Source organism: Charadrius vociferus, unplaced genomic scaffold, assembly GCF_000708025.1.
Source record: "Charadrius vociferus isolate BGI_N301 unplaced genomic scaffold, ASM70802v2 scaffold78, whole genome shotgun sequence".
Classification (NCBI taxonomy): domain Eukaryota; kingdom Metazoa; phylum Chordata; class Aves; order Charadriiformes; family Charadriidae; genus Charadrius; species Charadrius vociferus.
Genome location: NW_009649927.1, coordinates 88,440 through 103,892, shown reverse-complemented (window position 1 = coordinate 103,892; position 15,453 = coordinate 88,440). Strand labels below are relative to the sequence as shown.

General features: G+C 35.7%; 1 protein-coding gene across 1 annotated transcript in view; it reads right to left on the bottom strand.

Moving 5' to 3' along the window:
• Window positions 1-2,008: 2,008 nt before the first annotated feature.
• Window positions 2,009-15,453, bottom strand: part of TTC13 (tetratricopeptide repeat domain 13) — a 40,966-nt gene continuing 27,521 nt past the window's right edge. The window contains exons 16-23 of the mRNA XM_009891154.1: window positions 13,967-14,050; window positions 12,394-12,478; window positions 10,415-10,521; window positions 8,902-9,037; window positions 8,112-8,191; window positions 6,980-7,058; window positions 4,886-4,965; window positions 2,009-2,153 (exon numbers count right to left, since the gene is read on the bottom strand). Of these exons, the coding sequence (XP_009889456.1) occupies window positions 2,030-2,153; window positions 4,886-4,965; window positions 6,980-7,058; window positions 8,112-8,191; window positions 8,902-9,037; window positions 10,415-10,521; window positions 12,394-12,478; window positions 13,967-14,050 (775 nt within the window). The 3' untranslated portion in view covers window positions 2,009-2,029. The remainder of the gene's footprint in view (window positions 2,154-4,885; window positions 4,966-6,979; window positions 7,059-8,111; window positions 8,192-8,901; window positions 9,038-10,414; window positions 10,522-12,393; window positions 12,479-13,966; window positions 14,051-15,453) is intronic.

The following is a 15,453-nucleotide window of genomic DNA, read 5'->3' as shown; positions in this document are numbered from 1 at the left end:
GTATTTTCAACATAAAATTTTAGAATATAAGAGTTCATGAAAAAAAGTTCCCACAGGTATATTACACCAGCGGTTTAATTTGAATGGGGAACATGTTTGAAACGAGTTGCCTCATTTTCTCCACTTACCACATTTTGGTTCACAGTGCAGAGAGGTTTCAGAATACATGTTGTTTCATCCAAAAGATGCCCAGACTGGAAGATGCATTGCTAACATGCACTCCAAATGCAATGAGCAGCCAGTTCATAAACTAGACAAGCAGACAAAAGTAAAACCTTTGAAATGCATATAGCGTAGGAAGTGAGCTACTCGTACTGGGTGGGACACACTGCTTGCTAATGTGGACGTAGTATGCATCTGCTTTCCGGGATTCACTTTTTATCTCTGTGAAAATCCTTCACAGATGTAAACACTCAGGTCTCTAGCTACCCATGGGTTTCCTATTCTGCCAGTGATCAAGGTAACAAATAGTGAAATCTAACTTGGAATCAGAGGGGCTTTTCTTATAAGGGATGTCAGTAGTCACAGCAGCTTCTAACTCACCTTGTGGCACTTTCCACCCCCAAATTTAAACACACATACAGAGTCCACTCTGAATCTGATAAATACTTGTGTGGAATAATCCAGAAAAGACCCTCAATTCAATAAAGCTGCTCTGTTTTCAGTTCCACCAACTAAAGTAGGTCACCTATATCAACATTCTTGACGCTTTGCAGCATTTCTTTCCCCCTTAAAGAGGGGATTGAGATTGCCCTGTGCTGTAGCCAGAGAAAAGCAACACCACCACTGCTATTGGTACCCCTGGGCTATGCAGGATGTTTTCCCCTTTCCCTTGGTAAATAACATTGTTTAGCATATATTGTATTACACAGTTACGACAGTTATTTGCAATTGCCCAACAAAGCCCTAACCTCTGGAAAATTGGAAGCAAGCAAAGTAAAGAATACACTATTTGTGTAAAAGGTGACAGCAACAGAATCACAGTCTAGACCATCAATATTAAACAAGCTGAAAGCTATATCTAAAACCAGAAAGTAAACTTTCTGAAATGCTGAATATTCAGGCAGGAAAAAAAAAAAGTTGATCAAAGCCACTGAGGAAACCAGACATTTGCCCCACTGTCGCTTGCTGTTTCTGAAATCCCTTAACCTGGTGAAATGCTCTAAAGTTACAGAGCTCAAGCTAAAATCAGTATAATTCAGTTAGGACTCACTAGAAATAATATCATCATTATTACAATCCGAAACCGGTTCCTGGTACTGTCCATGCTGTTTGAACTGAATTAGCCCTGCCCTACAGGAAGCCTGCCTTTGCAGAACGCTGCCAGGCCCTTCCAACAAAACCAACTGGAGGAGCCCTAGCTAGCTCTCCCGATGTACTGTCAATCCGCTGCTATCTTTTTCCAACCACCACAACCAACGGGTACTTGGGAGACTGATGCACAGTTACTGCGTTTCTGACATTTACTCACCAAGAGCCTAACTCCAAATATATCATTTGTTTGTTTTTGTTTCCAAACGATGTTTTCCTGAAACCCATTCTTTTAAGCTGACATCTGTTCCTTCACTGGATTGCGTTACATGAAATGTCTGTGTATTTACCAATTACTTACACATGTACAGCTCATGAAGTTTTCCATGCAGAAAACAGAGGCTTTTAAAAAAAAAACACCCAAAACCAAATGGGAAGCAGTATAGTGGTATTTCCAACACAGATTACTTTTTTCTTTTTAAAATAAATTTTCACCTGCAGTATGTTGACATCATAACTGTGATAGAAGTTTCTTATTACTCCTGAACAAGTGTATTTCCTGTTAGAGTATGTCTCAATACAAGAAATCAGCTGTCCTACTTCTTTTTTCCTTTTTAATATTATTGGTCACGGAAAGATTCCTTTTATTCTAGTGATAACTAGTCAAGTAAGTTTACGCTCTTAAAAAAACAAAACAAAACCCCAAATCTTTTTGACCATAGTTTCCCCTGCAAAATAATTTATGAAGCAGTACCTCTTGGCCTTTTATTTGTATAAATTATACAACAACTATAGTTTTTTTTAGACAATGAGAGGAGTCTGTATTTAGTACTTCAATCATCGTTCTCAGGGTTGGAAAAGTCTCCGACACTGATGGTAGGCTCTTGTAAGAAGGTGAAATACTGAAAAAGGAGAAAAAAAACGAAAATTATTTATCCTTTGATGAGTTTTATGATTTACCTGGAAGTTAATACTTGTCTTCATCCCCTTCTCCAACAAAGTTGGGACCTGAAGCCAAGAATCTGTTGCCAACAACCAGTTCTTGCTTCTCATGACTCCGCACTCACTATACAGAATAAAAATAATGACTACATAAAAAAGCCTTCAAAAGTGGCAGAAGTTAATGTGAAATTTTATTACTTTAAGTTTTCAAGCCTTACTTACCATACCCACTATTCTTCTTCTACCACAGAGAAATTAGCCACTCAGGTTAATTACCTTCATATTATTGCTTCAAGTGTTTTGGGCTGTGGTTCTACAGAAATTTTTTTCAGCATCAGGCAAAGCCAACTTTAGAATTTTCTTCACTGTCTCATTCCTTGCCCATTATACATCTCGTTTGAGCCAGCAATACTATTGGTGAGACTATGCTACAAAATAGTCTCAGTTAAAAATAAATTTTGGCTTTGACAGGTTATTTTTAACATAAATCAGTTCCCTGATCTGGTTTGCTATGCATTCCCACAAATTTCAAAAGTACAGCTGAGAGGGTCAGAAACACATAGGTAGCGTTTAAATGGCTTAAGCTGACTTTGCTCCCAAGACAGAATTTCCCCTTTGGTAAAGATATGTCATTAAAAAATAAAATAAAAAAAAAAAAAGAGAGACATGAACAGAGGATTAAGAAAGAAGTTGAATATATAAATTGGGAGATTCACAGTAAAAAATTGTGGGAACCATAAATATTTTATATTTCCAAGACAACTAAGGCAGTTATTTGTACAGAATACTTTTAATAAAAACCGCAACTTGCTACACAGTAGTTTAAAAATAACACTCCTTAATAAATGCTGAATTTGACTGTATTTACATGTACATGCTCAACCTGAGTCTGTCAAAGATGTCCTTGAGTCTTCTTAATAGCGTTCTTCATTTAGGAAGAGATTTTATAGTCTAGTAAAATTCACCAGGCTGGGAACCACTGATAATGAAGTTTAAAAAACGCTAATCAGGATGAGATATTAGGCACTAGCAGCAGCTGCAAAGTTCCTCAGGCTCTCAGAATAACTCGGGTTGGACCAGACCTCAGGAGGTCTGTGATCTAACATCCTGCTCAACGTATGGTCAGCTGTGAAGCGAGACCAAGGTGTCAGGGCTTTATTCTGTCAGGTCTTGAAAATCTCCAGGGATGGAGACTTCTGGGCAGCCTGCCCTGCTGCTTGACTACCCTCAGGGTGAAAAGATTATGCTCAGTCTGAACCTCCTTTCAACTCATGCATGTTGCCTTTTGGCCTCCCACCAAGCACCGACTGCCCAGCTCCATTTTCTCAACACTCCCAGGTACTGCAAAGCCACTGTTAGGTCAAAGCCGCCTCTTCTCCAGGCTGAACAAGCCCAATTCACTACTGTTAAGCACATGCTGTGGCCCCCTGGCCATCTTGGTGGCTCTCTACTGAATTTGTTCCAGTTTATCATAGTCTTTACTGCAACTGCCCCCAAACTGGACTGCAGTATTCTAGGTGTGGTCTAAAGTGCTGAATACCCCCTAAGTCTGATTATCCAGACAGCTTTTTACTATCTAGGTTTCCATTCGTCCAGACCAGAATGTGCTATCTTGATATGACGGTATTGTGGGAGTCCTTGCTGAAATAAAAATAAACAACAACTGCTCTCTTCTCATCCCCAAATCTAGTCACTTTATCACAGCCAGCAATCATATTGGCCACGCAACATGTGGTAAACCCATGTTGGCTGTCCCCAGTCACCTTTTCCTTCATATACCCTGAAATGCTTTCCTAGAGGACTCACTTCATGACTTTTCCAGGGACCAAAGTGAGTCTGATCAGCCTGTAGTTTCCCTGGGTCATCCTTCTGGCCTTCTTGAAGACAGATGCAAGATCTCCTTTCCTGCAGTCACCAAGAATGTCCCCTGATGTGCATAATCTTTCAGAGATTATAAACGGCCTTGTAAGGACATCGGCCAGTTCTCTCAGCACCATTTAAGTGACCCTGATTCAAAGGATGCTAAAACTGGTCTTGTCTCTGGCCCGATTTTTAGATTTTGTATGGGGAATAACCGCTAAGGGACAAATCAAATGCACCAGATTCATAATATTGACAAGGAATTAATGTGTTCGATATTAAAACATAAATTCATAAGAAAATCAAAATTTTAAAGCATTATACAGAAGTCATGCAGTTATACTAAGTAATGTAATTCTGTATATTCAAAACTTCCATCTACTTTGAAAATACTTATTCTCCAAATTAAAATAGCGCTTTGTATATATAGTTTGAAGAGATCCATAAGAATGGAAAAAGCCCCACAAGTAAAATTTTCCCCCGCTTTGTTCACTCAATTGCCAGATTTACTAATGATAAAAAAATGTAATAAAAAGACAAATTTGACCACTGGACAAAATGAAAAAAATATGAACCCAAATAATTTTCTCAGAGGATAACACTCACATAACTGAATGTCTAGCCTAGTAACTACTTTGTTAGACTTGAAAAAAACTACTGTGTTTGTAAATTCAAATCTTATCAATTCCTAAACAGCGTTAAAAAATATACTGAATCGTTTACTAAACTCATAATTTCTAAGTAACATTCTTTTAGTATAGGTTTAAATTTTACATATGAAGTCTTTCACATATTTTACTTCCCCAGCCCCCTTCTGAACAAAATGATTTACCTTTTTAGATTCATCCAACTCCTTGCTATTTTGCTAAAAGCTTCAGACCCCGGTGCTGTCATTGCTTCAAAATCAACCAGCTGAAAATGCAAAAAAATTAAAAAATATCTTAAGAAATTAGAGAAGTTTTAAGTTCTGTAATTTCAGGAAGTCAATCCTCAAATATTATTAACATATAAATTAAACTTTAAAAAAATATTTTTCCTTGTGTGACAAAATCCAGTTATTTATTTTTTTAATCTCTTAAAAAGATGTTTATACTAATGAGTCAGTGCCAGAAAATATTGACTGTCTTCGGCCCTTTATTATAATATCCAAATAAAATGGGATATTTCTCATTACTACATACCGTATTCTGCAAAATATCATATTGCATGATTGGTAGATTTATATTGGACTTTCCAGGCATTCTGTATTACTTCCTTCCACAGTGGGTTTTCAGACATTTAGCCAAGAACACTGTGCAACTTCCTATCTACAGCTGAAAATAAGTTTTCACCAAAACAACGTTCAAAAACATTGGTTCATTAGTACCGAAACATTTAAGCTGACATATTTGTGGTTAAGTGAACTCTGGCTGAATTCAAGAAAGGGTTCTGAAATTGTGCTACCTATATTCTTGGTAAGACAGGAGTCAGCTTACTAACTAGTCTATACCCAGACTACTTTGTCCCTCATCACCGGTTTGGAAGTCAGCACGCACGCCGGGCACTAAAACGCTCTGTGGGTTTGCACAACCCATCACAACCAATCCTGGAAGCCACACTGGCTGTGGCTACTGACTGACCTGCCAGGCAATAATAGAACTCTTGACTATTGAACGTCTTTGTCTACAGAGCAGTCTGATAACACATGCTGTCATAAGCTTGGGACCAGGAACACCCTTCTAAGGAATGTGGCAAAAAAAAAAAAAAAAAAAAATTAAAATCCCAGTTTCATTCAACTGTGGAAAACAGTTTCTTCCAGCTGGTAAAAACTTTTCTTAAAAAATGGGTTTGTTCCAATTCAGGCACTATGTTTCAGGACAAAACTTCAAATGTAAAAATTTCCCTAAAGCTTCCCGTAAGTCAGAAATCCTGCTTTTTAGTAATCCTGAAACTCTGGCTGCCTGCATAAAAATCAGTCAGCAAAATGCGCTACCCTATTAAGTCCTAAGAAGATGCATAAGAAAACCCACGTAAGTCTTTTACCTTAGGTTGAACTCCCACAGAATGGTGAAGATGCCAGATTAATGGCATACTGAAAAGGAACCTTTCTTTGCCACTAAGCAAGCGCAGTTTGCTCTTAAAAGCTACTAGGAGTTCATTGTACGGAAAGGACAATCTTCACTGTTTTCAGGGCTTTCTAGAACAAAAGGGAAAGTCGCTCTTTCTTCAGTTACCCACGCAGGATATTTTCTTCAACAACTCTGATTCTCACTGGAATTTCACTGATTCTTTTGACAATACATTAAAGCCACAGAGATGCTCTCACTCCTTTCATGCTGAAAAGGTAACACAGCTAACAGAGCAATACTTGAATAAAGAAAGGGAAACACTAATTTGAGCAAGGTGGTATAATAATCAAACATAGTCACTTAAAAAGTAGGAGTTACTTTAAATTAAGCAAAATACAGAGGGGAAGGAGAAATCTAGAGAAGTTGCTAGAAGATTTCTACTTACATTTCTTCTTCTTACTTACATTTCTTCTAAACACTTTGGAATACACTGACAGCAAAGACAGAAAGTTTCTGCAGTGTGCCGGAAGAGTCACTAATTCTACCAAGTATTCAAAGAATCCTTCTCAAAAAAAGCAGGAAAGAGCAACCTGGCACACTGGAAATGCTTCAGTTACAAATATGTAATTACTATGGGACACAAACTGCTACAATTTGACTAACCAGAATTACTGCACCTACTATCTCTAAATCCCACCTGCTCTCAGAACAGCAATGAAATTGTCAAAACTCTCTCAGGCTGCAAGACACCACAGTATGCAGCTAACCCATCTTCAGTAAATAAGTGTGAAACTTCTGTTGGTTCTTACAGCTCCTTCCTCACATTTACAAGCATTACTTCCTCCATTAATGCTGAACCAGTGTATTTTCATACTTGCCTTTCCTTTAGGGATTTTTCCTGATACTTCTTTTCCACTTGCCATTAGTGCTCCCATGATCACTGAATAAGCTATCACACTAAAAAAAAATAAAATAAAATAAAACCCAACAAATGAAGTACAGTAGAATTCTTTCTATAATGCTATTTTAGACAAAACAAATAGAATATAGTACTGTTTCAGAGAAGGCTAGTAAAAATTACTGTCATAGTTACTTTATTTTAGAAGTAAAAACGAGCATGAAACACTTAAAAAGTGAAATCACTGTTACTTCCCAGCACCACTGGAATGAAGTTATGATCCTATGGAGTTTAACTACTGAAAAGCACTACAGTAGTCAGAATCATCATTTCAGACTTACGAGTTCTTAAGACTCCAGAGAGCTAGAGGCACTGTAAACCTGTTCAGCTACTTAACTTTTTTTTTTTGAAACTCAGACATAATTTCTGTTAATTTTTACATTCTGTAAGATAAAGGCAAAGTGATTATAAGAGTCCCACTTTTTAAAATTTTATTTTCTGTTGAACTGTGTTTAATAATAAGCTTAAAGATCTTAACTGCTTTGTGCAAAAGAGATTTGTAATAGTCTTAGATGTAGTCAGGCTTGAAGTAAACTAGAATTTCACTTGAAAAGACCTGCGATACATGGGACTTTATTCTGGGGGTTCATCTGGTGACCCTAACAGTTGTAATAAATTAATAAAATAATATTTTACTGTATTTTATTAAAATAATTTCTCTCAAAGTATATTTAATCTTAAATACACACTTCAGTAAATCTTCTTGAGTGAAATTATATGTAATATTATATGGATTAGGAACCCAAGCATTACAATTTAAAAATTACACTTTTCAATCTGTGAGTTGAAGTCTATAAATACAGACTACTTATCATTTTAAATATACATGCAGCTATGAACAGTTACCAACAGCAATTACAAAATAGCTTTTAAAACAGTACTAAGTCAGTACCCCATTGCCATGGCAGCACAAAATGAGAGACTGCAGGACACACAGCTCAATCCAGAGGTTTTTAGCTTTTTTATTTTAAAAATATACTAAGATACTGCAACACACAGACACCTTACAGCATGCATGCAAGATAACAGACATGATAAAGACAATCACTAACCTAGATCCTCTTGAAAGTGGCATTAAATTATAGAAGTAATAAACTAATGACAGGATCAAGTTGCAAACAGCATCTACTTCCTAAGCAAGGGGAAAAAAGTGAATTAAAGATCATTTAATAGCCAGGTAATACCACATAAAGGAACACATATTGGTAAATCTTACAGTACTGTGATTATTTTAAAAAAAAAAAATAAATCATTTCAAATGTGAAAAATGTCAAGCTGAGAAGTTGAAGTTTGATTAACAGATGGTTAAGCAAATTATTTTGTTATATCTTTAAAATTTAGGTGAAGCATAGTTCATTTACACAGTGTTACAGGATGAAAAATAGAAAGCACAAGCTCAGACATAGTCAAATTCTCATTGCAGTACAAATCAGCACACACACAATTCTAGTGCGTCTCATGAATGCACGTTACTTCTCATCTTATGTGTAGCCACCATGAGCCAAATCCTAAAGAGTGCTCATAAGGGTGACAAAACAGTGAACACAGACCCAGGAGAAAAAGAAAATAAGGGGGCGGGGGGCGGAAAGAACACACTGTGATACTGAGACCTTGTCTGGACTCTCTCTGTTACTCCAGCAAAGCATAGCAAATTTTAAAGTAACAGATAGAATTATGGCAACTTCTTATGGTATTTGTCATAATTGGGTTTAAACAAGCAGTCGATTTTATTACTTAAGATCTCAGTCAAAAATTATTAGAAAATTGACTGTTAAACAGAAGGTATAAAAACATAATAGAATTTTATCAAGGAAATCATAATTTCCATTAAAACAGCCTTACCCCCAGCTCTGCAGACAGAATTAGAATTTTTCCTTTAGCTGTTAGATCCTTATATAGTGCATCTATTTCTGCATGATACAGTTGTGTTCTCTCTTCTGTTGTCTGAGTTTCTACCGAAAACAATATGTTCCCCACCCTATCAGGTAGATGAATCACAAAAGGAGGTAAGAAATTTTTTTTAACAGAACTCGATGCATAATCTAATATCCAGCGTAAGTTACAAATGTACCACAGTTAAATACCATATCATAACCTTTTTCCTAGCAGTTTTCCCTAAGCAGGAGATTATGTGCATTGCCCCCCTCTTAGTAAGAAAAAATAAAAAATAAAAATCACCGAATTAAAAATGTTTTGTCACATTGTAAGTTTGTCTCAAAGAATACATAAAGATTGCTGTCTAATCACAGATCAGGTATTTCCATTGAAGAATACCTGACAAGCATTAGTGTTTCACTTAATGTGTAGGTAAAAAAAATAAGAAATATGAAATTTTAAAATATCTTCATGGGCTCGAGATTTTTGTATAGAATGTAAAGTGTAGTTTTGTTAACTTTTAAACTAACAAAAGAGAATTGTTTTGGTATAAAAGCATAGTTACAAACTATGGGTCAAAACAGACTGACTGATACAGAACAAAATTTGTGCAGAACAAAGACTGTTTTACTGACACCAAAATATTTTCTCCATGACAGTGAGGCCATATATTTAATGCCATTTCACTGTATATAAGCACATGATTTAGAATGTAAAATGAAAAAACAAGAGATATGTCAACATTTTATAAGAGAAGTTTGGCTTCCATGCCACTATTTGAAGCACACAAGTTTTGGGAAAAATTCCAATGCATAGAATTTTAAATCCCCTAAGTCAATGTTTTTAGTAGTAGGATAGAGCTTCTGAGCTTCAGATTACTGCTCCTTCTTCAGGACAAGGAGCCATTATCCATAAAGTGAGAAATTTACTATCTCACCCAATAAGTGGCCTAAAGCCTCTTGACTGTATCCTCATACATTCAGGTACTACCTAAATAGGCATTTGCAGATAGGTGGTCTGCAAACATCTAAACAATAAACACAAAAAAGGCCAAAAATCCAAAAAGAAGAGAGTCTCTGCCATTCTTAGATCATAAAAATTTCCATTGCATTCCAGACCTGTCTGTTATGGTGACAGAAAAGTATTTTGATATGGATAAAAACTGCAATTTTTGAGTTTTTTCCCCTTTAGGCATTTTATAGTCTAAGATGAATAACAAGGTCTCTCTTACTTTTGTGCTATATGTTAGGGAATCATCTCAACTGGACCTCCTCCAATGTTATCCATATTCCCTCTTTGTTAGGGAATACAACAGGAATCAACAAGTCCTCAACTGAACAAATTTTTTAGTTATTTACAAAAATGCCACTAGTAAAAACAAAACTCACTTTATGCAAGTAGAAATGGCATCTGAGAAGATTAACTGCTAATACTTCATCATTATTTAATGCAGCTGAACCCCTGAACATAGCAAACATACTTATCTCCTGTTATTGTAATTGTGAATCCATCATATTCTTTCCCTTGATCCTTGAGGCTGGGGACTTTTGTGTTCACAGTAAACCCATCTCTTGTTTTACTGTTAAACTGCTTTCAAAAGAAAAAAAAGTAACATTAGAGTGAACAGAGAAAGACTACCTCACTATTGTTTTGAAACACCTAAAATATACGGAGCAGAAGTGAAAATGGACAAACTGAGGGAACAGAACACATAGTTACAGTCAACTACATTATTTCGTTTATCCTTTATTTCTTAGCTGAATGGAAATCATAAATATTGAATGAGGCATATTGACATTCAACTTTATATACTGCATGTAAAATGGCACTGTTTATGAAAAGCAACTGTACAAAGCAGTTTGAGTTGTACAGATTTCTCCTCAAGTTGCATGTTGATAGCAACCTTTTGGTGTAACAATGTAAATGGAAAAGCAAGAATTTGAGAGCCTATTTTATGTTTACACTAAGAAGCAGCAGCATTAGTCTAAGTGTGGGTTCCAGAATACAGCTCACAGCAACAATTTCTTAACTGTGATCCAGTTTCAATTATCATTTATCCTCATCAGAAGGAAAAATATCACAAAGTTTACAGAATTTTACAAAGCTACATTATCTAACTAATACTATAGTCAAAGAGCTGTACAAATCAGGAAAAACTGTATTTAAGTAAAGCCAAAAGCCCAGCTTTTGACATATAACATTTCCCAGCTACCCGAATAACCAAACCACATCGATATTAGCAGACATTCATTTTATACAGGCACTATTAACGACTATTATGCAATAGTGTTGAATGAATTACTCCAGCAATTATTTATTTTAAGACAGAACTTGTGATCTAGGATGTTTTGTTTAAAGAGAATCTGCATTTATTTGAAAGAAACAAATCTAAAAGCCTCTAATGAGAGCCAGCATTTCACTTTGATACAATTTGGAATAGGATACAGGAGATTCAAACCAGAGAAAAATGTACAGGTTATGAAAACCAGAAAGAATATTTGCTGCAAGTTGAGACATTTATTTTGCGATAAGTCATGTATAGTCCACTATATTTATATATTTTTGTCATCCTCTTGGAGTCACCTGTATTTTTAACTCCACTAATAGCATTTTTTTCTGGCCTACAATTCAACAGTAGCCATTTTAGATGCTCTACAGGGCCCTAATTGCACATTTGTGTGTCAGTAGGGAACACTTACTTGTCTAGCCACCCCAACATCTATTACCTCTTCTCAACTTTTTGTTTAGGTTCAGTTAGTATCCACTTGGCTTCATCTTTCAAGGCCAAGAACAAGACAGTAATATAAAAAGGACCTCCAAAGTTATGGTATGTTCTTTGAAGACATTTATATTGGTAATACATATTAAAAAAAAAAAAAAACAACATAGAAAAATTTAGTGCTTGAGCCATGTAGCTTCTGTAAAGATATCTGTAATGCACAAGTGAGTGAGCACTATCATGAACAAATCCAACCCCAGACAGCCTATAAGTAGTAGCAGCAATGTATCTTCAGAGAGCTCTCTTCTATGGCAATCCATCAGCTTTACGTAGATACGAAATTGCAATGTGGACGCACCCGGTAAGAAAGCAATGAAATTTGCAGTTTTCCCCACTCCTTCCCTGACAGTCTTCCAAAACACAAGAACACAAATCAATATTTCATTTCAGATTAGCTATCAGTCACTAAGGGCAACTATTCCCCCATTTGCCCCTGCCAACCCCACGACGTACCGACCTGCACCAATTCAGTTAGACCAAGCCTTTCCAATATACATTACACGTCGCATATATCAAAGGGAAGGTCATGCCCTACATATGCAGATTTGAAATAAGCTGAGCTACTGTGTCCATTTATTCATTTTAAGCTTATACACAACGGTTATATTCTGAGGAACTGGATGTATCGCAGAATACCTTTTATTATTTTTATCATGTTTTGAAGTTTTTCTTTAATTTACCTTCATTATGGGAAGAAGATCTTCTACTTTATGTACCTTTTCCAAAGCTTCTCGAACCTCTAATAGTCCTTTTGGATTATTAGCACTGGAAAAAAAAATACGTAATTGCAATGGTTGAACACATAGCATTTCTGGAAATCCATCTAGCTGTTCCCTAAATAGCCATAGTGGAACAAGGTACTGAAAGTTATTTCATTATTTCTTTTCTGAAAATTAGTTCCTTCATACTTGGCCACATGGTCTCCTATTCTTCAAAAAGTAATTTCCTCCTATTTTTTTTTCACCTTCAAACCTCAACTTCAAATTTCAGGTTTATCTTATTGATTTGCTGTCAGCTACTCTAAGACATTAAACAGCGTTTGCATGAGTGCATGTGGGCAAGGGGTTGTTGATAAGGAAAGATGGAAGAAGAACAGAGTTAATATTAGAAATGTTATTCTCAAAATATATGCATCTGTGTAGCCTCAAAGATAAGCAAATACTACAGATGCAGGAACAGTTGGACCATAAAGAAACCTATTGAACTAGTACTCTAATATTTGTTAATTACTCTCTCCACCCAGATTGTAAGAACAGAATTATTTTAAAAACCACAGCAAACAGGTTTAAGGTGAAATGCAGCTGGCTCACTCTGAACAAACTTTCTTCTAAGGGAGGATAGACTTCCCAGTTACTACAGAACTTACATATCTTCAGCAACTATCAAACTTTCTAAAACTTAAATGTTTCCAACTGTTATAAGAATTTTCCACACTTTCATTTTTTGATATTTAAGTAGCATAATGAGGCTGAAAAAAAGAACTCAATATTTAATAAGTTACCAGGCCAAAGAAAAATTAGAGAACAAAAATAATTAGAAAGAACGTAAACTAAGAGTCTCTTAATTTTTCGTGTTATCAGAACACTGTTGCCATAAATGAATCACAGGGGGAGAAGACACTTTATTCATAAAAAAAACCTGATCAAAGTTTGAAATAGATGCCAACATCAATTTTCAGATCACCTTTACATTCATTCATTCAAGATTCTACAACTGTCTTCTGTTCCAAGTCTACCAAGCCAGTCTACCAACTACCAATTTAACAGGTAGTAAAGATTCTCTTCTCTATAACTACTTGTCAAACACCAGTTTCAATTAAAATTACCTTCCATATCTTCTTGTCTCTTTTTTCCTCACTCCCATTATTTAATAAACTAATCTCAATATTCAGAGAAACTGTACTCTATTCTACCAGGAGGAAACACAACATCTTTAATAATCACATTTTTAGAAAGAACTGAGACCCACTCATGCAAAAACTGGGTACAAATTCAACACCGTTATTAGTTTCTAGGTATACTGTAATTTCCAATGTTTTTTTCTATTAGTTTAAGTTTCTTTACGTGGCAATGAATAGGATTTTGCATTGCCAAAAGCAAATAAGACAATTAAAAATACTAAGAAAACTAGAACTTAGTAAGATTAAGAAAATATCCCTCAGACTTTCTGAAATGAATATTACATAAATTTCAAATCAGTATTACCAGGGGAGTGAAGCGGGGAAAAAAAAAAAAAAAAACATCAGTAATTTACCCATGATAAACAAGGATCCTATCTTTGATAAAATGAAGAATTTTCTCAAAATATTCCAGGTACCGCATGTTAATGACCTGTCCCCTACAAAGAAAATAAAAGGTTTTTTAAAGTCTTACTTTTCAACCAATATTACTTGTTAATATTTGACAGAATTTTATGCACAGATACTTTGTATATTAAAGGAAAGAACTAGAGGTTTGTCTGAAGTGGTGAATTGCCCATCCCCTATTTTGAATATAGATTCCATAGTGAACTTGCAAAAGCTCATGTCTCATTAGTGGTGTTTTAGTGGTGGTGTTCTCTGACAAACAGCATTTCATGCATATTTCCGTATTTTCAGTGTGACCATGTCCAGTAAATCTTATCTATATGATAATAATCTATTTGTACAAGTATATAATCTTTCTTAGACAGTTACACACACTCGTAGATACTGCAGAACTAGAAGAGAATTCTCAATCTGCACATTGATTTACTTTGAGAACCAATGCTCTCCAGTGCACGTATTTGCCAATATATATGCTGATCTGCTCTGACAGTCCACATACATTTTTCTTTATCCACCTACGTCCCTCTATATTGAAGTAATTTTGCTTTGACTCCTAACAGTTACAAGTAGTAGCTGTTAAAGAAAAACATCAAAAAGGTGTTTTTCCTCCTTGGGCTATTAAGGAAAAAATATACATGAAAAACTTGGTAGAAACTTGCTAGGATTATAACCACTCTTGAGAGGAAAAATTACATACCATTATTGCATTTGTAGGAGTCCTTCCTCTTCTCCCAGTCTACAAAACAAGATTTTATAAAGCAAATGTTATCGCTCTCTGAGGAAGCAAAACCACTGTCAATCACAGGAAGGTGTGTATGCCTAGCTTTTTTTCCCCACTCCAAGTGATTTTTGGCAGCTGAAGTCCCTGTCTAATATCTCACCCAACAATCTCGCACTTTAGTAGGCCTGCTCTCAGAATAATGGCAGAACAAGTCTTTAAAAACTGAGCAGAAATACAACACATACCTATCTGCACACAGGAAAGGGAGGTAGGGAAAGCAGAAGGATGAAGACAAATCTATATACATAATTTGCCCTTGTTGTACGTCCCATCATTTTCCATCTGTATTAAAAAAGTATCTGTACAACAGGCAGAAGCGTGTTAGTATAAGGAACTGGATTTTCCTTTAGTGGCATCTTGGAAAATACATCCAAATCAGACGTATCATTCTGTAAGGCCATCTAGAAGCAGTAGTACCAAGAAAAGACTTTTGGTGTGTGGTCCGAAGTGATTTGTGTTTATTCCCACTCTTTCTCCTTGTTTAATAAACACTACCACCAAGAATTCAAGAGTAGCAGTGTTCTAGACAGTGTCTTCATTTTTTTATGAGAATACTAACTATAACATTAATGTTTAGCTAATCCCAAATCCTTGTTTTGTCTCTGAAAATAACTTAAGATTTCAAAAACATTTTCCCTACTTTAAACAACACTT